This window comes from Balaenoptera musculus, chromosome 13, assembly GCF_009873245.2.
Source record: "Balaenoptera musculus isolate JJ_BM4_2016_0621 chromosome 13, mBalMus1.pri.v3, whole genome shotgun sequence".
NCBI lineage: Eukaryota > Metazoa > Chordata > Mammalia > Artiodactyla > Balaenopteridae > Balaenoptera > Balaenoptera musculus.
The window spans coordinates 51988000-52010516 of NC_045797.1; the positions used below are offsets into that span (position 1 = coordinate 51988000).

Below are 22517 nucleotides of genomic sequence, written 5' to 3' on the forward strand. Positions count from 1 at the left end.
TGCAGGACCACACAGGTCACACAGAGTCATGGAGCCCACCCTGGATGTGCCCCCTGCCCAGAGTTCCTGAGTCAGTAGGTCTCAGGTTGGGGGCTGAGAATGTGCTTTTCTAACAAGTTCTCACGTGATGTGGATGCTGGTGGCCCTAAGACCACAGGTGGAGAATCATTGCCTTAACTCAAGGTCCTACGAGTGACCCTAATGCCGGGAAAATCAACCAAGTTTGGCAGGTGGTGACCTATTTGGGGGATGGGTGAGGAGAGGTTTTCAGCACTGTTAAAAATCACACCAGAGAGGTGAGCACCTTCTCCAGGCAGCAGAGGCCAGCCCTGTGATTTCTGGCCTATTGAGATTTTCTTCTCTATAATGTCTTTGATCTCAGTGGCAACACTAACTTCAAAATCTGGAGTAATCCCAAGACAACCCTATTTGGGTTAACTAGGCCCAGAGGAAATAGTTCTGCTTAAAATTTCCTGTTTTTTAACAGTTCCGCCACAGCCAAACTGGTTTCCATCCGTGCCCAGTACACTTGCTTCCAGGAGGTGGCGAAATTGGCTGTAGCAGCTGGCCAGCTGGCCTCCAGGAGGGAGGGAGAGGGGTGCACAGGGCCCACGAATGGAAACAGAACAGCTTGGAACTGAAGTCACAACGGCTGGGGGGCCAGGAAGCCAGCAGGCCGGCCCCCAGGAACCCTGGGACAGCAAGGCCTCTTTCCTCTGTGGAAGGCTGTGCTCTCGCAGCACCTGCCTATCCTCCTGGGGGCTTCGGACGGAACCTGGCCAGCGTGCTGTCAGCTTGGAGCTGAGGGTGGAAACTGCGGGGCCAGATGCAGCCCTTCACCGGAGGGGCCAGGGGCTCAGGCACATCATCCGGCTGAAGACGGCTCTACCTTTTCCCCTGCTCTTTCTCGGGAGCATATCTTCTGATTGGATCATTAATCTCTGACTCAGTGCTAAGCACACAGAAAATTCCCTCACTCACTACGTAGATATTGCGCTCCTGCTACATGTCTGCCCCATGCTGGGCACGAAGCAGGAAATCAGTCAGGTCATCTGTCAACAGGTGACGCTTACTAGATGCTCAGTCCTGTCCTAGGGAAAGTCAGGTGTAAGAGCATCCTTTCCCTCAAGGAATCTACAGACTGGTGGGGAAGAGAAAGATAAACCGCCGTAAGGCTGCACAACAATCCAGAAGAAACCCTTGGTGCCGAATAAAGAGGGACCCACAGTAGGTGCTCCATAAACCCTCAGCAGGGTCTTTAAATTGCCTTGGGCTCCAGGTCTCAGTTACTTGCTTCCCAGGACCCTTCAGGGTCTGACCCCAAAGAAGAGAGGTGGGTCATGCAGATCAGAGGCACTCTGCAGAGATGCAGCATGCTGGGCCCAGGAGCACAACAAGGTTCTTTAATGCTAAAAATAGCCCCGGTAAACAGGCTTTGATGACTCCCCACAGCCAGGATATGCGCGGGCTGAGGTTTCGGAGCACTTTTTCCGGAGCACCGCGCATTTCCTTCAGGCAGCACCACGCGGGGGGTGGAGGGGGGACGGGACCCGAGGGGCAGCAGGAGCTGGGCGTCTGGGGTGAGCGGGCAGGGTGGCAGGGCAAACGCTCCTGACCGGGCCTCTGGGACCAGATCGTCCCAGGGCTGCTGGTCAGGGTGCATTTTTATTCCACCAGGGTTATTTTACCTCTATTCCTAGTCTGAGAAGTTCCAGGAGTGTTTTGACTGGTCTTCGAACCACCCTGATGTGATCCTCCTGGTGCAGATGTGCTGTGCAGATGTGTCCCTGGGTAGTTATCAACGAAAGGGCTTTCCTTTTACACCAATTCTTCCCTCTGGCCCACAGACACACAACTACACCCGGCCCTGGGTGTGCTGACTGCAAAAGCAGACCCAGTCAAGCCATGAGGAAATTATTTTTGAATCACTTGCTGGGTCATTAGCCCCACCTTTAAACTCCACCATTGCCTGGTAGTAGGCCTGGGCTACCCTCACATCTTTGGCAGAAGGCACTGTGTTTTATCTGACCTTGCAGGCCTCCCAAAGGGCTTTGAAAGTCCACCATTAGAAATTCATTTCTTTATTCTGTGCATAACTTACTATCCTATCTCACCCTCTCTGTGTTACCCTTCATAAGATGTCGCGCTGGGCTGGGGTCAGTACACCCCTGCTGATTGACCAGACTTTTTTGGTTTAAGTTAAGGAAATGATCTGAACAAAGCATCTCTAGAAGAGATTGTACGATTAGCTGCTCTCAGCCATTAACATCCTAGCATGAATCAGCCTCTCAGCTCTTCACCAAACAGGACAGAAAAAGGCCTTGGTTTGGAGGATGAGTGGGGCAAGGGGGTGAGACAGTAAAAAAAAAAAAAAAAAAGTAGAGGTGAAAGCCTGGGAAAAGAAGTCCGAACGGGGGACCTAACAGGGCACCAGAAACCATATCTGCCTCCACAATTTTCCCTCTGGTCTCACTCTTTCCTGCATGAAAAGGTCACGGCAGAAAACTAAAATCACTTGTCCCACATTTTAATGTCTTTCCCTTAGTAGTCTAGAGATGAGGAAATCATAATCTCTTATTAAGACTGATGTCTTCACTAAGCAAATGCCAATGAATTAATAATAAACCTGACATTTGTCTTAGAAAGCTTGCTGCACATTGACCTCTAGCTCTCATGTAAAATGAATTTGATTTTACCTCATATGAGTATGGGGGAAGCCAAAAATCAATTTTATAGTGAAAAGCCGACTCTGCACATCTACCAGTGTTTAAGGCCGTCCGAATGCAGGAGTGAACCTCATCTGGTTACAGTTTGCGGAGCTCCTCTTGAAAGAGGATTTAAGACAATCAAGTGGTATTTCCACTGATGTTCCCGTCAGAGTGTGTTCTGTTCTCGGCCCAGCGTGGAAGCTAATATCATAAAGCTATTGTTTCAGTTTGCTTCCTGTGATACAAATCTCAATCGGCCGCCCAGACTCCCAGCCTGAATTTCTCAGCGTTGAGGTTTCCTCTCCAACATTCCCACACAGAACAGCCTACTGTGAAAATCAAAGGGAAACGTGTTACTAAGTAAAGAAGAAACTTTTCTAAAGCAAAACCTGGTCTTTTTTAGCCTTTTGAACTCTGAGGTATGCAACCAGCTATTTCCTATCATAAAGTGAGCCAACATCGGCACTCACCTTTGTTAGAAATGCTTCAATAATGGATCTGTGGTTTGTTTTGACTTGGGAAAGCTTGGCAACTCTGCATTTTGCTAGAAATTGCTAGAAGGTGGTAAGAGGACAGTAAGGGTTTACACTGGGTTTTCATTTACGTCATTTTTTCCAGAAGACTACTCTTATTATAAATCAATTTGCTTGTTCATAGTAAGTTTTATCTCTTAAGTTATAACTTACTGAGAGCCCATATGTGGCAGGCAAGAGGAAAAGGGCTTTCATATCCAATGTCCACGGTAAGTACTGGTATCCTCTTTGTGCAGATGAGAAAGTAAAGCTCAGAGGTAGTCAAGAGGTTTTCACAAGGCTGCAGAGAAGGAAGGCAGCCTGACTGAGGTTCCAGGGCAGGTCCAACTGTCCACAAATCCTGAACTCCTTTTCTCTGCATTGCATGTTTTGAAGAAGCAAAATGTGATTTAAAAAGAACAAGATCCTGTCTCGCATACAATTCCTAAAAACGATAACAACAATTGGTCTAAAGAATGTGTGGCAGCAGCCTGGAAGAGAAGGTACAGAAAGCCATCCATCTCCTCCTCCCCCAGGTGAAGCATGTTTTATGAGAACTGCTCCTTCAAGGACGCCTGGACCAGATGGCCAAATGTGGACACTTTTTATCCTTTTCTGTCATTTCTTTCCCTGGGACCGAGAGGACCAGAAGTGACACACTGAGGGCTCTGGTCAGTCCAGGGCCAAGCCCAGCCAGAGCACAGGCACTTTGCTCCCATACTTGCAACCGCCCTGGGAGGGGACATGTTGATGTCTCACTGTGGCCACTCTGGTCCTATCTCCCTGGGCATATCTGGCACACAAGGGGTTCACGCCAGCACACATGCAGGCAGATGTGCTCAGAGCCTCCAATATGTGTCCTGTCCAAGCCAACCCTGAACCACTGAGGGGGACGGTTATGCATGGGAGAGCTCGGAAACCAAGGCCGTGCACCAAGAGCAAGGGTAGAAACAGTCACTGAGTGTGTGAGGACCTCCTGCAGACCCCAATGCTCAGGGCTAGCCCCTGGTGACTCTGTTTAACTTTGGTTCCTCCTCCAAGGGAGAACCCTCCCCTTCCCCCAGTCCTCAGCCCTCATCGACATCTTTGCCTGACCAGGTTTGCAGAATGCTCCTGCCCTCCATGTCTCTCTTCCCATGGATTCAAAAGGACTTGAACTCCAGGTGCTAAATGTGTGACTTGGAGCAACCTTAACTTTGCTGTGCCTCACTTCTCATCATCTGTGAAATGAGGGGAAACATCCTACAAGTCCAAATTCAATCAGAGAGATGTCCCAGGATTGATGTATTACTCCTTTCGGGGCTCCCTGCTGGTGGAGGAACAGGGGTGGTGGTGGTGGAAGGAAGCAGCGACGAACCCAAAGAAATCAGTGTCTAAGAGTAGAATCCCAAGTATTGTAACACGGAAGGTGAGATGCTTCTGGGTGTGGGGAAGGGGTCTCCGTCTAGTCATTAAGTCCTCCACTCCCTACTCTGTGCAGATGTAAAGATGATTCCAACACTACCGGACACTGCCCTCACCTGTCCTGGAGGACAAGCTTCTTTAAAGGAAAGAAGTACACACGTGTCCTGCGATGGCATCTCCAAGCCTTTCTTATACGTCAGCCCATAGTTCCCTCTTCCTGTAGCATCTAGGATGACAAGTCTGCCATTGCCTTGCACTGTTTCTTTCAAAGTATTGATAGAGCAAGTCTTCGCCCTGGGTTCTCTCCCTCCTGTCTGCTCTTTCTTGAGACTCTTTAGATTTGCAGTCCAGGGTTAGCCCTCCAACCCTTGGACCCACTGAGCTGTCATCCTACTTTCTGAAAGTCTTCCCCCCATATCCTTCCTGTGCTCCAGGGCCCAGAATAGCACATGCCGGTCTGGCCTCCCCGCCTCACACTGGATTCCCTCTGCTCTGGGTTTCTTTCCCAGAATAGCCACTTCATAACAGGATGGCAGAGTCAACCGCACTCCAAGGCACACGGCTCACTCAGGAACACTGAAAAGCCAGCACAAGAGACCCTTCCCTTGCCCTCCCTCCTCCGCTCACCACCTTGGATGCTGCCACCTGCAGTGCCACAGCCAGGTGGGGTGCGGAGGGGCACTGCCCGCTGCCTGGTTTTGTTAAGAAACTGGCAGACTAGAGGGGACTGTCGCATCAGATCTGACACTGGCAGAATCCCCAGGCCACCTCTTTCTGGTCAGGACTAACAGGAAATGGTATTTTGAAGAAGGTGAACTCTGAGGGGAAAAAAAAGTTTTGTGAACTTGAGACTTGCAGAGGTTATCAGGGGAGGTGAGAATTAGTTGGTCCTGAGGGGAGACTATTACCTGTCAGGGGCTCCCCGGTGTGAGTAGCGTGGCTGGGTCTGGTGCTTTACAGACGTTCTCTCAGTTAATGCTTAAAGACACCCCATGCAGTAAGCATTTTAACCCCTTTTAACAGATGAGGAAACTAAGAGCAGAGACACTGAATACTTTGCCTGGCATCCTGGCTAGTAAGAGGGAAAGACCCTATGGGCACATCTCCGCTTTTGGAGAAAGTGGCCGGCGGATAAGCACTAAGATGCTTCCTAAGGATTCCTTCACCCTAGACTGGAGTGTGGGTCTGACAGCCAGAGCACGGGAACTGGGGAGCCAGCAAAAGCTGCTCTCATTCTCCCAGCCCTCTCTGTCCCCTCAGCTTCCAAGCACTCCCCTGGTCCTGCCCTTGCTCTTCAGCCCATGGCTGTATTCACTGCAAAGGCCACTGCTGGAAAGACGTTCAACGAAAGAGAACAAAGCGCCAATGACGGCGTTTCTATGGGTGGAAGGTTTGCAGAGTGGGCGTTCCTGGGGAGGAAGACCTTCCCTCTGTGCCAGTGGCCTTCCAACTCTGGCCCAGTGGCGCCTCCTGCGTGCGAGGACACGTGGGGAAGGGGCCCAGGGGCCGCAGCCTCACCTGAGGACAGGAGCTTGTGTGTACGCAGGAAGCTGATGGCCAGCCGCATGATGGAGGCCTTGTCCAGGTGGGAGCTCACGCTGTGAGGCAGGGGCAGCTCGTGGGCCAGCTCGTAGAAGACCTCCGTCTCCTTGCTCCGCCGGCACCTGGCAGCATCTCGGGACTTCTCCTTCCTCCTCTCCGAGCTGCTCCTACATCAAGAGGCAGGGGTTAGTCTCTAGCACGTCACTGTCATCCCATCACACCCCTGGTCACGACATCCCCGGGACTCCCCACCCACGGCACAGCCAGACCCTCCCGATGAGCTGCCGCGGGCTCACGCCAGTCACCGGAACCGCGGGGAGTCAGCTCTGCCTTCACGCGTCTTGTGTCTTCTCAGCCGCCTTCCCCTCCTGCGTGCCGTGGAGACCACAACAGGGCTTCACACGGGTGGGGTTTGAGCAAAGCCTTGCCGATTGAATCAATCCACTGGCAATGCCTGGGACCTGGTCCAGGGCTATCTGGGGACTGAGGTGAATGCCCAGGGACGGAGAGGGAAGGGTGAGGAAGCTGTGGCCAGGGCCCAGATGGCTGTGTCAAAGCCTCTGGAGAACAAGATGAAGATCTGCTGCTGGATAAAATGCTCTTAGAGACAATGAAGCCCAGTACTGGACCTTAGATCCCATTTCGTATCAGAGAGTGATTTCCACCGTAAAAATCGAAAATGCCACTAGAGCCCAAGAACCGTCAGCCAGACACCTGTCAGTCTGATGTCCCGACGTGCACACCTGCTGAGGGTTAAAAAGGACTGAGCACAAACACGATTCCTCTTTAATCCTGCCAGGACAGGCTACCAGCAGGCCTCATCTTCCTTCTCCTTGCAGGACAGAGGGCCACTCGCCAGCTCTGTACGTTTATATTAGTTAACCTGATTAGCCTCAGTTTTCTCATCTGTAAAGTGGTAATACAGTACTTGCCCCACAGAGTTAATGTGAGGATTGAATATGATAACTTCAGTAAAATCTTTTTTTTAATATAAATTTATTTATTTTTCATTTATTTATTTTTGGCTGTGTTGGGTCTTCGTTGCTGCATGCGGGCTTTCTCTAGTTGTGGCGAGCGGGGGCTACTCTTCGTTGCGGTGCGCGGCTTCTCATTGCGGTGGCTTCTCTTGTTGGTGGAGCACGGGCTCTAGGTGCGTGGGCTTCAGTAGTTGTGGCATGCAGGCTCAGTAGTTGTGGCTCGCGGGCTCTAGAGCGCAAGCTCAGTAGTTGTGCACGGGTTTAGTTGCGCTGCGGCATGTGGGATCTTCCCAGACCAGGGCTCAAGCCCGTGCCCCCTGCATTGGCAGGTGGATTCTTAACCACTGCGCCACCAGGGAAGCCCTCAACTTCTGTAAAGTCTTTAGTGCCAGGCCTATCCCAATGCTAAGCAGTCAATGTTAGCTAATATCAATAACAAATATATTCATGAAAAGATAATCATGAGAGTAAAAATGTTACAAAAGAGTACAGTATAATCCTATTTTCATGGAAATGTATTATACATAACACTTATATAGGAAAAAGTCTAGAAATATAATAAATAACTGTTATTCTTACAGTTATCATGTATATGGTACTTATTATGTTCCAGGGACTGTCTTAAGCACTACTGCACTGGCTTCTTTAATTCTCACAACTACCCTTGGAAGTAGTTGTTATTATTACCCCTAATTTACAGATGAGGAAACGGGTCCATAGAGACTAAGTACAGTAGTCCCCCTTTATCCACGGGGGATTCATTCCAAGCCTCCCAGTGGATTGCCTGACCCCGTGGATACTACCGAACCCTACCTGTACTATGTTTTTTCCTTTACTAATGGGCAGGTAGTGTATACAGCACAAATACGCTGGACAAAGGGACGATTCATGTCCTGAATGGGATGTTGGGACACTTCATCATGTTATTCAGAATGGCATGAGACTTAAAACCTATGAATTGCTTATTTCTAGAATTTTCCATTTAATATATTCAGACTGGGGTTGCCTGTGGGGAACTGAAACCATAGAAAGTGAAACTGTGGATAAGGGGAGACTGCTGTAATTCACCTGCAGCCTCTCCGCAGGTAAATGGGGAAGTGGGGCTTTGCACCGGGCAGCTGGGCCCCAGAATCCAGGCTCTTCTCCATCAATGATGTCCTGCCTCCCCAGCCTCAAAAATGTTACAGTGTCAGGTCAGTGAGGTTAGGAGGAATTTTTTTCTTAGTGCTTCTCTGTATTTTCTTATGTTTCTATAAAAAAAAATCTATATTGTTTGTTTAATAAACAAGTTTGTCTTTCTTTTTTTAAAAAGGTGTCCAATGCAGTTCACGGCTCTCAAGGCCTCACCCAACCCGCTCCAGCTTGCTCTGTCTATCCTCTCTCCTGAGACTTCCAAAACCAGGGGCTGCTTCTCCTTTTGTTTGGCTTTGCAGCCTGTTATCTGGACTGAAAATTCAGTATTTTGGGATTCCCGGAATGTTGACACGCCGCCTCTCAAACCGCCAAGATGTGGGGCAGAGGCACTGTTTTGACTTTACCACATGCTTCATTTTAGAAAAACATAACAACCAGCTCCTTGGATGGATCAAGCATCATAGACTCAGACTGCAGGAGGAAACTCCAACAGCTGTTGATGGTCAGGAAGAACCTTCAGAAAAATTGTGAAATGAGTGAAATTGTTTTTCTTGTCCTATCTGCCTTTTCTGTTTCCTTTACCCAACTCCCGTTTCCTCCTCTGTGCCTGACTTCCAGCCCTCAGAACTCTCGTCCCTGCACCCCACGCCTTCAGAACCTGCCCTTAGGATCATTCTGCTCTTGCTCCGGCCTGTAGTGGCAGTTTGTATACTAGTCCCTCTCATTTGCATTTTAATCCTGACCTCTGATTGTGGAGCGAAAGCAGTTGTTCGAGGTTTGCACGCATCCTGGCCCAGGAAGGGAGGGCGGGAAGGGGACAGGATGCTACAACTGTACCCATCACACCTGCGTGTCATGAGAGCCAGCGTCTTTAGGACACTGGATTCCACTCTCCAGCACAACCGTCGTGCTCCCCAACAGAAGCATCATGAACGCATGACCAGCCGTTAGGGGCCTCTAGAGAAGGCCGCCTGGGTGAAAGAGATACCAGCACATTTACATCGATGTGACATTTACATCAATGTCTGCATGCACAGCGCTTCCCTTTGCCATTGCCCCTTCTTTGAAGTGGAAGAGCAGACAGAGAGGAAGAGCCAGGGAAGGAAAAGGCCGTCTGGAGTCGGTGCTCTGTCTGCCAATGGCCTTTGAGATTTGGCCCCTACTACGTTCCCTTGGCCACACAAATGTTTATTGACACCCACTTTTGTGTCGGGTGCTGCACCGAGAACCTTACGTATATTACCTCATTATAATCCTCTTAACAACACAATTATGGTAGGTATTGTGAGCACATTTACACACGTGGGAACTGAGGCTCAGACATCATCCGTAACTTCTCAAGGTTACAAAGCAAGTGCCTACGTAAGCTCTTGGAGGGTGTACAGTCAGTGAGCAGACACTTAGAAGTCCTGAGACATGTGGGTGCCTCCCTGTCTAATTCCATCCTCACCCCCTGCATATGAGATGGGCAAGGCAGGCACTGCTGTTGTCCCCATTTCACAGATCTGGAAACTGAGGCCCGACCAGGTTAATTTACTTACTTAGGGCAGTTCTGCTAATTAGTGGCAGAGCTAGGGCTAGAACCCATCTCTTCTCAGGCCAATACATACTCTTTCTACTGCTTAACAGTAGGAGATAGTGGCTTTAGCAAGAAATAAAGAAACAGCAACATTTTAACATTTAGAAAAAGAAAGGTTGAGAATCTCATGCAGTCTCTTGGTTTAAAAGTCTGAGCTCCACTTTAGCTTCCTTGTTTTTGCAGTTGTGCTCTGGGACCAGCATGACTTTAATTGGATTATCTAGTTAACCTTGACACAGCCCAGAGATATCTGTCTAACGTTGACTCTGGGAAGAACAGACAAACATGTGTAATGCTGCCATATTGAATTAGCAACATGGAAGAACAAGAATAATTAATGCTAAGTGTAAAGGTGAGACCTGCCTTGGCCTAACTGATGCACCCAGTTGACTTCCTCACCCCATCTACCACAGGTTGGGCCTCTCAAGCCAACGGATCAGGGGACGGGAAGTTAGGAGGACTGGTGTTTTAACATGCTGGCCACACACTATCCAGCTATCTGATGTTGAACAAGAAAATGCATTCTCGGTGCCCTGATTGCCTCATCTCTGAAATGGGAGCCATCTCGCGTCTTCTTTGTCAGGATCAAACGAGATGAGGGTAGAAGGGTTGGAAGTACTAGAAAGCTCTCCACCAATGAAACCCTCAAGACAGATAGTAATGATCCCACTGCCAGGCTAATCTGAGCATTAGTCACAGTCAGACTTTGGCCCTACAGCTGCTCATTGCCAAGTCAATGCTGTCTCAGGGCTGCAGGTGTATTTGTTGGTCAGGCTGATTTTGATCAGTTTGTTGGGTAATGCAGCTGACCCTTCTTAGGTCAACGAGGCTTCATTTCCTAAAGTAATTGTGCCTTATTTTCTCTCCCTAGATGGGTGTTAGAATTCACTGCAATAGACCAGAATTTTTTTTTTAATGATAATTCTAGACATGGCATATTAGAATTCTCTGGTTTTTTGTAAAAAGATATTTTATCTAAGTTTTCTGGATCATCAGAAAAGACTCAGAAATGTATTTCTTATTCCAATTGCTCTTTCTACAAAGTCCCTGCTCCTGTCTTTCTTGGTGGTCCTCCTGAGACCACAGGGGGTTCCTGCACAATACGTGGTATACGGAACACACCACATGAACGTGGCCCTGGTTGATTTGTCTCGGGTGGACCCAGAAGTGTTTACTGAGCCCCGTTCTGGACCTTGTGGAGGAGGTGCACGTTCCTTGTTCTCGAGGAGTACACAGTCTGTTTGGGGAGCCAACAACTTGAAACATGCCCATGAACCAGAGAAATAAACACAGGCAATAAGCACGATAGGTGGTTAAGATAAGAAACAAGCTGATGTCAGCAAACAAGGTCAGGGCAGGCTACCCAGTGAGGCAGGAGTCCAGCTGATCCTAGAAGGACAAGTGGCGATACCTTACAGTGTTTGAGGGGTGCAGAAAGCACATTTTTTACACTTTATCTCATGTGAGTCTCACAAGACCCCTGAGAGATAGAAACTCCTATCCCCATTTAATAGATGAAGAAGTGGAGATTTAGAGAGGTAGAGTGACTTGCTAAAAGACATTGTCTCAAACCTAGTTCTTCTGGGTCCAAGATCAAAGGTTTTCCCCTGGCAGCAAGGGAATTGCTATTTATTGTCTACCTTCAACATGGACCAGGCTGTGTTAGATACCTTCCCACCAACTGGATGTCCATGTATATACTACAGGAAGAAGAGAAGGGTGACGATTTGGAAAAGATCCAGTGACATAAAGACTCCATGGTGGGGTGGGGGGGGAGATGCTGCCCTTAGGTGAGCACCCACTCACCTCGGAAAAAGACCTGGAACCTTAGGTGTAGGATTAAGAACCAATACCCGAGCTCAAATGGAGTGCGAGTAGGAAGAAGGGGAATCGGTGCAGGATGCAGTCTGTGTCACGCAAGGCTGGGCGTGTGGTGCAGTGCCATCCAAAGTGACTCCACAGTGTCCCATAAAAGCTGCAGGTCCAGCCTGCGTGAATGTCTCTCTCCAAGCTACAGGTGGAGAACAAGCGGTCTCTCTCATTTTAGGGGGACATTTCATATACACAAATTTATACGTATTCTCCCCAAGTTAAAAACTCAAATTCTGAAACACTTGATCCCAACTAAGGGAAAAAACCACTTAGGGACCAGGCAGCCAATCAAAAGATAAGACAAAACTGACGGTCCTAAAGCTTCAGCATGCACATGCTATAACTCAACCAGGGAAAAACCGCTTTGCCCAGAGCTTCATTATCTTAAAAATTTCTCCTTAACTTTGGGGTTATTGCTCTAAGCCTGGCTTAGGGATCCCTACTGAAGTCAGTAATGGAACCATTATCAGCTCTTGGCCAGCCTGGCTTGCGGCCCCCAAGATGTCACCCACTGCACCAATGGGGTCGCTTGCTTAATTAGCCATAGTCTCCTGATCTTTTGCGTGATTAGGGCTCTCATGCTTAATGCCTGTGGGCCATCAGGGTATCAAAACAATACACCTGTTCCCTATAAGGTTCGAAGGCTTAGAAGCAGAATGGATTTCAGCAGGTTAAGGAGAAAGACTGAAGCTAATTAAGCCACCTTGGATCAGTCTATTGGCTGGTGGTGAAATTCTAAGCTGGTGCCAATTCGCAGAAGACTGTAAATGGATGAAATGAAGGTCAAATGCAATGCGGAGGGGGCTTTTGTGACCCTTCACTGAGGCTGTGCCACTGCTGCACGAGGGCTGCCTGAAGGACAGAACGTGCCAGCTTCAGGTCCCAGAGATCAGGACGAGGGGCTGCCCTACACCTAGGGGTTGATTGCTTCATGGATTAAATTAGAGAAGAACAGGACTTCCCTGGTGGCGCAGGGGTTAAGAATCCACCTGCCAACGCAGGGGACGCAGATTCGAGTCCTGGTCTGGGAAGATCCCACATGCCGTGGAGCAACTAAGCCCGTGCGCCACAGCTACTGAGCCTGTGCTCTAGAGCCTGCGAGCCACAACTACTGAAGCCCGCGTGCCTAGAGCCCGTGCTCCGCAACGAGAGAAGCCACTACAATGAGAAGCCCACACACCGCAACGAGGAGTAGCCCCCGCTCGCCGCAACTAGAGAAAGCCTGTGCGCAGCAACGAAGACCCAACACAGTCAAAAATAAATAAATAAATAAAATAAATTTAAGTAAATAAATAAATTAGAGCAGAACCAAAGCTGGTGCTTCTCAATCTTGGCTGCTCACAGCAATCATCAGAGAAGCCTCAAAAAACTGATGCCTGGGTCCTACACCTACCCCCAGAGAGTCCTATTTAATAGGCCTGCGGTGCAGCCTATTAAGGGGTTTTGAAGCTTCCCATGTGATTCTCCTGTGCAGCCGGGGCTGGGAACCACTGTTGCAAAGCAGTCAGCTTTGAAATAAAAAGGCTGTTTTTTGTGTGTGTTGTGTTGTTTTGTTTTTTTGGTGGAAGGAAAAGGAAACTGATATTTACTGAGCACTGGGGCTAGGTGCAGTTCATAAACATTCTCATCTGATCCTTATTTAAATTATGCAGTGGTATTGGTCCCAATTTTGCAGAGCAATGGATCTCAACTTTAGCCTGCAGAAGAATCACCTGGAGGGCTTAGTAAAAGGTTTCTGAGCCTGTGATCATCTGTCTTTGGAGTTCTGAAACCCAGATCTACTTCTTAAACCTAACCACATCTCTCCCCCTACCATGCACTGTGTCCACACTCAGCAAATTTGGAGTCACCATCATAAACCAAACAGTTATTTATCTAGGAGCTCATGTGGCCATCACTGTCCCAGAGGCTATGACTGACAGAAAGAGGTAGGTAAAAATAAGGAGACAGACTTGAATCGAGGCCACATAAAAGGCAGCTACCCCTCAAAATAGCCACCTCGGGAGAAGGTACAAACTTTATTCTGGTGAAATGGCCACTGCTCTAAGTATTTTGGGAGGTCCTTTAGAAAGAACCTCAGAGTCACACAAGAAAATCAATCATAATACTTCATAGAACATACATCATTTTAAACCCCAAACGACATTATCCTGTGTAGCCACCCCCTTTAGTCACCAGACTTGGCTGTGGATGGGTCTCAGTTGTTTGAAAGAATAAAATATGCCCTCAAAGATAAGGCCTTGCCACAATTGAAGGTATTGAAAAGAATGGTCTTTGGCTCTGAAGGCAATTCCAAAGGAGTGGCAAAATATTTTAAAAGAGGGTGGTGTTGGCCAACTTTCTGGGATATTCTGATGTTTGCCGAAGACAGTAGTGATGCGTAGGGGAATCTATTATATAGATTATATATTATATAGGAGAGGAAAGGGCATCAAAGTTAGCCAGTCAAAATGGAAGAAATTACATTAGCAAATTCAGGAGAAACTGGGCAGATCAGACAGAACTCCACAAGGGGGAAAGGCATCAATATGCATACCTCTGTGAGAGGTCTGGTCTCTGCCCTGAAAGAGAGCACAGCCCAACTGAGAGATAAGACTAATACTCCAGACTAGTGTATCAAAAGCCCTAAAAGAAGGGATACAAAGAAGAGGTGAGGGCTGGAGTGGCTAAAACAAGAACAGATATTTTCACTCAGCCCTGCCCTGAAGGAGGAATCCTGGGAAGTGTCTCATTTCTCATCCTCCCCATCTCCCCTCCCCTGGGGCTAAGCCCCCAGCTCCCTGACCCACTCCGGTCGTCTGTGCCCCTGAAGACTGGCCTGGACTGCATTCAGAGCTGACAGTAATGTCTGGGGCCCACCCAACACGGCCCTCTAATGGTCAAATCTGCTCGGGGCCCACTGGAGATGCTTATCTGGTGGCCTTCTAGGCCCCAGGCAGCCTTGGGGAAGAGAGCAGCAGACCCAATTACCAAGCAGCCCCATAGGTATAGCCCATCTGGGGCTCCAGATAACCCAGCTCCTTACGTCATCTGAGGACATGTGCAGTCTCCAGCCCAGCTGGGAAAAGCGTGCATGCACAGGAGCGACAGTGACGATCTGTGTCTATGCTTAGCTTCACCAAGCCCAAACCTTAGCGGGGTTCTCTATTCAACATATTAATGAGTAATACGGCCTTACATTTGTATCACTCATTACACCTTATAAAGCACTTTATATGTTAATCTGTAAATCTCGCCCGGTAGGATACAAAGAGCAGGTACCGTTATTCCCATTTTAGAGGTGAGGAAAATTGAGGCTCAGAAAGGTAATGGGAATGTGTGGAGCTGGAACCAAACCCCCGAGCTCTGACTTTTTCAAGGACACGTGAACAGAGAGCCCATTGCCAAGCAGCACTAGATGTGTCACACAGTTGGAAATAGACCTTCATTATGCATTACCATCTCATAACCTAGTTTAAGATGTCACTTTTTAAAAAGGCTTTGGTGGAATAAGGGTAATGCATATTTAGTGCAGGCAATTTTGAAAATACAGAAAGGTATAAAGAAAAAAACTGAGCTCTCATTGGATTTATGCTTGTTACTTAAAATTTTATATTTTAGAGAACTCTTTAAAAATATTCCTAACAGCCAGCAATATCATATTGTATGGGTGGATCGCAATGCGCTTGACAGATGTTCAGAAATGGTTTCTAATTTCCAGCTGTTATAAATAACACTATGATAACTACCTTTGTATCAGGTGTTGCTTTTTAATTTATTTTTATAACACAAGATGACACATATCCAGCTTGCCGCCAGCTCCCCATGGCTTTCTCACCGTGATCGCCTCTGAAAGTTGAGGAGATGAATTTGGTAACAGCATCTTCAGGATCATGGCCACCATTACTGAATGTGGAGCCCCAGAGAAGTGCTTCAGAGGGAGATACCCGGGGAAGGAAAGCGGGGTGTGCATACTGTCTCAGCAACTTTCCCTGCCCTCTGACCAGCTCTCTCGGGCTTCCTCTTCCCCTCACGCAGTGTCCAGGTTAAAACGTCTGAAGAAAGATGACCAACTGTACTGAACCTGGAGAATCCAGTTCTGCGAAGATGGCCACTCTTGTTGGTCAGCAGGACCTCATGCCCCAGTGTAAAAATAAGGTTTTCTTTCCACCTACCCCGATCTCAGCATGTCTACTGATAGAGAAGACCCCCCATGAAGAGGGGAGGAAAGCGCGTGTCCACAAGGAGCATTTGCCTGGCTCCCCACTGTTCTCTCCGGCCTCTGATGCTCAGTACGGCCCGAACCCCTCTACTGTGCAGACTCCAGCTGAGGGACTAATTAACCTCAGCATGCTGAAGGGCTGCTGCTGCTACAGCTAAGAAAGAACCACACACAGTGCTTGTCGTTTGACAAAGAACTCTCATCACACTGCCTCTGACTGAATCCTGAAACAACCTGGGGAGGTAGGCATGTATCGTCCCTATTTCACACATGACGAAACAGACTCCAAGGATGTTAGTGACATGCCTGGTGTCACCCAGTGATGGAGCTAGCACTCAAACCTACCATTTGACCCTAAATCTTATACTCTATTTTTTTAAAAATAAATTTATTTACTTATTTATCTATTTTTGGCTGTGTTGGGTCTTCGTTTCTGTGCGAGGGCTTTCTCTAGTTGCGGCAAGTGGGGGCCACTCTTCATCGCGGTGCGCGGGCCTCTCACTATCGCGGCCTCTCTTGTTGCGGAGCACAGGCTCCAGACGCGCAGGCTCAGTAGTTGTGGCTCACGGGCCCAGTTGCTCCGCGGCATGTGGGATCTTCCCAGACCAGGGCTCGAACCCGTGTCCCCTGCATTGGCAGGTGGATTCTCAACCGCTGCACCACCAGGGAAGCCCAATCCTATACTCTTGATGGCCATCAGGCAACCTTCCCCAACATGCCCATAAGCAGATCCCTCTCGCAAGTTCAAAAGGTTTAGCTGAGCCGGGTGTATCGGGGGTGAAACCCTCTAAGAATACTTAATTTGATGAGCTCTTGGTCTGGGAAGCAGCAGAGGGGACATCCTGGTCACCCTCTTGTCCTAGGTCAGCCCCACAATGACAACAAACCAGGCCCAGCGGGATCATTTGTCTCTGCTTGGAGATGTCTGTCTCACAAAGGAAAAATGTTCCTACTTTGCTCTCAGCATCTACAGACACCACAGGCTGCAGGTTTCACTCTCACTAGACTCTTTTCCTTGGTGCCACTTCCCTGGGCGTGAGGGTGTTTCCCCACACCCAAGCTGGTACCCGATCTGATTTAGGGTTTTCCTTAAGGCTTCTATCCGTCAGCAGCCTACTTCCTCTGGATCCCACAAGCTTCCAACAGCACAATCTATGGTTCGGCTCAAGCCATTCTGCCTATGCAGCCATCCTGTTCCTACAACACTGCCTTCAGCTAAGAGAACTGACAAAGAAATTGCACAGCAAAAGGATAAAGAAAAAAGTGCCCTGCCCCAGAGGTAAAATGGATTTCCCAGCATGAGGCAAGCACTTTCTCTAGAGGGAGTGGGGAGCAGCTTAGTGTCCCCTTGGTGGCTAAGACCTAGCGCCCGCTCTTCCCCTCCCCACACCGTTCCTGGAGGACACACTCTTCATCCCTCGGCCTAACTGCACTCATCTTCCAGGACCTCCCACCGTCCGTCTTCTCCAGGAAGGCCTCACCTGTGCTGACCTCTCCGCATCCCAGTTCAGAGACTCTGTGCTGCACCATCCGGCCCTGTGTTGTTCTTCACTCACTTCACTTCTGTAGATATTGTCCCCCTAACTAGACCACCTATTCTGGAGGGAAAGGACCCCATCATCTGTTCTTCTGGAGTCCTCTAAAGCATAATTAGTACAAAGTGGTACAAATTGGAGACATTAGATAAAAACCACTTAAATGATTTCTGTTCTGCGAATTCTTCAAAGTCGCTTGCTGTTCTAGATCATTCATAAAAATCTAGGACTTCCCTGGTGGCTCAGTGGTTAAGAATCTGCCTGCCAATGCAGGGGACATGGGTTCGAGCCCTGGTCCGGGAAGATCCCACGTGCCGCGGAGCAACTAAGCCCATGCGCCACAACTACTGAGCCTGCGCTCTAGAGTCTGCGTGCCACAACTACTGAAGCCCGTGCACCTAGAGCCCGTGCTCCACAACAAGAGTAGCCACCGCAATGAGAAGCCTGCGCACAGCAACGAAGACCCAATGCAGCCAAAAAATAAATTAATTACAAAAAAACCCAAATAAACAATGGAAGACATAAAAATTCTAATCCAATTCCTAATTAGAATAAAAGATTTCCATCTGGGAAGAGCTGTAGTTCAGAGACACTCAAAGATGTTTGTGTGTGTGTGTTTCCCCAGCTCTTTGAATCAAAGTTGGGGTCTGAACTAGCGCTGCTGACAGTTGCCAGTGGAGTCACACAGACTAGAACTTCTCAAACTTGACTCCGCCCACGAATCACCCCAGGATCCTGTTACAATGCAGTTTCTGACTCAGTAGGTCTGGGCTGGGGCCTAAGGTTCTGCATTTCTAACAACCTCCTAGATAATGCTGATTCTACTGGTCTGTGTCCACAGTTTAAATAGAAAGAGACCTGGGGACACATGAGATCTGGAGACCAAGGACATGAGGGAGATACCAACGTCTGGCTGGGTCAGTGCTACCCAGATGCTGTCCTTATCCATCCACAGCCACCCAAAGTCTAACAAGTCAGGTCTCCTCTCCTGCCAGGAAGCATCTTAACTTTTCATATTTCTTTATGGGATTTCACTAAGCCCTACTTTGGTGTCCCTCTCTCCCTTCACATCTTCCCCACCGCTATCATCTCATCCCTTCTTATCTCTTAAAACTCCATGCCTTGGGGCCAGTTCCGGCCCTACTTCCCCCAGCCACTTCCCTGGCCACCTTCACTCCCTTCTCCAAGGTGCTTCCTGCCCAAATTTCTCACTGGCCCTCATTAAAGGGTCTTGCTGGCTTTTCTATGCAAACCTCCTGCTGCTATAACTAGACTGTAAGTACCTTGGTGCCTTGGTGGGGTGGGGCACAGACACAACATCTTCTACTTCTATGCATCCTTCATGGGACCTTGGACCAGGGCAGACAAACTAAGTAAATATTTGCTGCTTGACTGTAAGGACAATTCAAGTGTGCCCTTTACTCTTCTCCTTTCCCTCTCAGGGAGGAAAGAAAAGGTGATCCCTGGTGCCTTGGCCTCCATTCCCAGCCCTGGGCCTTGCTCCTCTCCCGGGAGCTGCAGCTGGGTCAGCTTAGACTGTGTTTCGTTCTCTGCAGCTCCTCTCCCCTTCAGGGAAGAGTTAAAGCGCTGGGAAGTCTGCTTCCCACTTGGAAATCTCCATTTCCTCACTCAGCGTGAACAAGAGAACATCTATGGACAGAGGCCGAGTGAGCCAACTGCACAGGGAGTGAACTCACTCTGAATGGGGCTGTTCTAACGCCCGCCAAGTCAAGTCATTAAGATGCCATCCCTGAGGTGCAGCCCCCAGCGTCACCTCGAGATAGCCCCTCAAATCTTGTCGGCAGAGAGGATGAATGGTGAGCCCAGAGGCTGGTGAAAGCAGGCTCTTTCATGAGCGGTGGTGAGGGGGACAGGACCCCTGTGCTGTCACCCTCATCGGGGCCGAGGTGCTGCAGAGGAGGCAAAGGAGAAGTCCTCCTGTCTCCCACTCCCCATGCTCACCACACGGAACTAAAATTAACCCCCTGCTTTACACCGAGTTGCCCAAACAATTGCTCCTCAAAAGGCAACCAAGGGCTCGGGGGGGGGGTGGTGGGGGGAGTAATAACATTAGAGAAAATATGTGCAGTGCCAAAAATAATCACTGTGTCATGAGAAAACAGAACTGGGCTGCCTCAGGGGCCAGCGCTGGGTATATTCAGGAAGGAGGGGGCAGAAATTCCCCTGGCAGTGTCGTCAGACATTCTGGCTGAAAAAAATTTAAAAAGCCAAAACTGGAATAGACAGTTGTCAGAGGGAGCTCTTCTCAAGTACTGAACATGATTTTAAGGGTCAGTTCTCTCTTCTTTATTTTAGACGCTTTAATTTCAAAGGAAACAACATTTGTTTAGTCTTTTCATCAGGACTGATGCCTGATCATATATTAATAGTGAAACACCCATAGGATCTGCCTTACTAATCCCAATTGGATGCCAGAACTTCTGGTGCCTGGTATTTAAAGTATTTCAAAACAGCAAGAGAAGGGTGGGATCTGAATGGGATCTCTCATTCCTCCCCCCATCCCATAACCCCTTCTAGCCTCCCTGTCTACAGAATGAAGAAAGCAAGCAGAGGCAAAGGCAAAATGAAAGGAGAGAGAAAGGAACCCAGAGAGAACTCAGAGACCCTTTCTCTCCTTTAGAATCACAATTTTCAGCCTGTTTACATGGTCACATGTCAAGCCTTTGCTTTGTCCCATTTCTGCCCTGTCATACTACGATGTGAAGTGAGATGTTCACACACATTTAAGAAGCTACGCTCCATTTTTTGGTAGAGAAGTCATCAAAAACCATGGGAAATGCCAAAAAGTCTTCCCCATATTACTATCACGCTCTCAAATGATAATATTGAGCAATCTGGGAAACAGGGTTGTGGCTTTTTTTCCCCCAGCAATAGCTTTTTCTCTCCACTCATTCAACAAATATTTGTGAATCTCTTTTCATGTGCTGGGGCTGTGAGCAATAGAGTGAAAGATGGAACGACCACTCCTGACCTCAGGGAGCTTGCAGAGAAGTGAAGAGTCAAGTCCCAAAGGACTGGCCCAGTGGTCAGTGGATGCCACAGGAGTTTGAACAAAGAAAGTCTGCAAGGCTGGACAACATGGGGGGAACCCGGCACCAGAGGGGGCATTTGAAGGAGGAGCAGGTACGGGGGGCAATCACGAGGGCAGGAGGAATGAGAACAAAGACACTGCTGGGGAATGAGCAGGGGTGCCGGTGTTCAGGAGATGGGCTGCAGGGGAGGGCGCAAGATGGGAAAAGTCAGAGTGGGGAGAATGCCTTCACTCAACACACATGGCTGAGTGACTACAAGATGCCAAGCACAGAGGAGGGCTGTCAACAACAAAAGAACTGGGAAATAAAGCTGATGATCAGGTAATTGCCTACCCCACTGACTAGTTAGTGACTGAGGTACCAGGTGGTGGGCAGCGTAGAACCCAGCCTGGATCCCTCTTCTGCTGGCTGTGTTTTTGCCACATGGGACAGCAGATATGAGAACCCTTCTTCCTTGGGAGAAAAGCCAGGGGAAACAAGTCCCTTTGTTAAGAGCTCTAAATATGGCAGCAACCCTTGGGCCACCACAAGCTGGAGCCTCGGCTCAGCCCACAGAGACCTCAGCAAGGCATTCTTGCTGAATAGTAACTCAAACACTACCCATGGGACGAAAAACAAACTTGACCAAGGGTGCACGCCTCCTCTGGCTCCAGTGGTGTTGCGTTTATTTTCAGACTTTAGTCCCCGTCCTCTAGCTGTTTCCCCTTGCCCCTCACCTCCTTGACCACTAATCAAGAAGAATACACTTCCAATCAGACCTCAGAGAGAGGAACAGCACACCAGCCCACCCCCCTTTTCCCCCAAACCATTTCAGCATGTCATTCCCCTGTTTAAAAAAGAGGAGTGGCCCCCTACTGCCCTCACGATGAAGTTCAAGCTCTAGATGCCCCTCAAGGTCTACCAGCCCCGGCTTTGCTTTCCAACCCTAGTTGCCACAAGTCTGCAGCACACCCCCTGCTCCAGCCAGACTACACTCTACACCACCACCCATAACTCAGCTCCCCACCTGCCACCCAGCTAGACTACACTCTACACCACCACCCGTAACGCAGCTCCCCACCTGCCACCCAGCTATTTTTTTCCCATCTGAAATGTGATCCTTCCTTTCCTACATTCCAAACCCTATACTTTCAGAACCAACATAGGCCCACCACCATCAGAGGTTTTCCTGATCACACTACCCAGCCCACATTGATCTCCCCTCTCATCCCTGCCCTGAACACGCGGAGAATTGAGCTGTTTCACTTAACTGCAAGGTAGCGTCACCTTAGTATTCCTCATCTCAAGGATCTTCTCTGAGGGCAGAGGCAACATTTCAAGCTGCTTATGTATGACAGAGGCTGGCACTGCATCTTACCCCAACAATAACAATTTCGTCTAGCTCTTTCAGATACACATGGCGAGCTGGATGAAGGCTAAGCCAGCCGTGATTCCCCCAGCAGTGGGATTAGGACTGCAGAGTTATAATGCTTTGCTGCTTTCTGGGTAGAAAGTGGGTTAATAAAGAGGTGTGATGGTGGCCGCATTCATCATCAGGTTACCTAATATCCGATGACTCCTCGCCGTCCCCGGGAAACAGATCCCCATACCCTAAGGATGTTTTCATACGAAGCTGCTGGCTGTGCCTGCTGTCCAATCACAGGGGGTGTTCAGTGAGCCAGATGCCAGTCAGCTTTCACTGACACTGGTGAACGAGCGCGGACAGCGGTGGCCCCCTCCTTCCCTACTCCCCCCCTTCCCCTCCTCTCCCTCCTCTTCCCTACCGTCCAGATGAGACCAGGGAGGTTTCTGCCTCTGACCCCACCTCCCTGACACAACAGAACAGTCTGTTGCCCAATACCACCCATTGCCCAAAGCCCTCATGTCATATGTGTAGATGACCTTCTGGGAGTCAGATTTCTGGCAGGGAGGATGCCAGGGCTTGGCCAGGGTTCCACCCCTTCGGTGATGTAACATGGAGGTGAGAAAATGGGCCAACCCAAGAAAAGAAAAAGAAAAAG

General features: G+C 49.0%; 1 protein-coding gene across 1 annotated transcript in view; it reads right to left on the reverse strand.

Moving 5' to 3' along the window:
* Positions 1–22138, reverse strand: part of EPAS1 (endothelial PAS domain protein 1) — a 56688-nt gene extending 34550 nt beyond the window's left edge. The window contains 2 exon segments of the mRNA XM_036872950.1: positions 6143–6333; positions 22059–22138. Coding sequence (XP_036728845.1) covers positions 6143–6333; positions 22059–22123 — 256 coding nt within the window. The 5' untranslated portion in view covers positions 22124–22138.
* Positions 22139–22517: the final 379 nt, after the last annotated feature.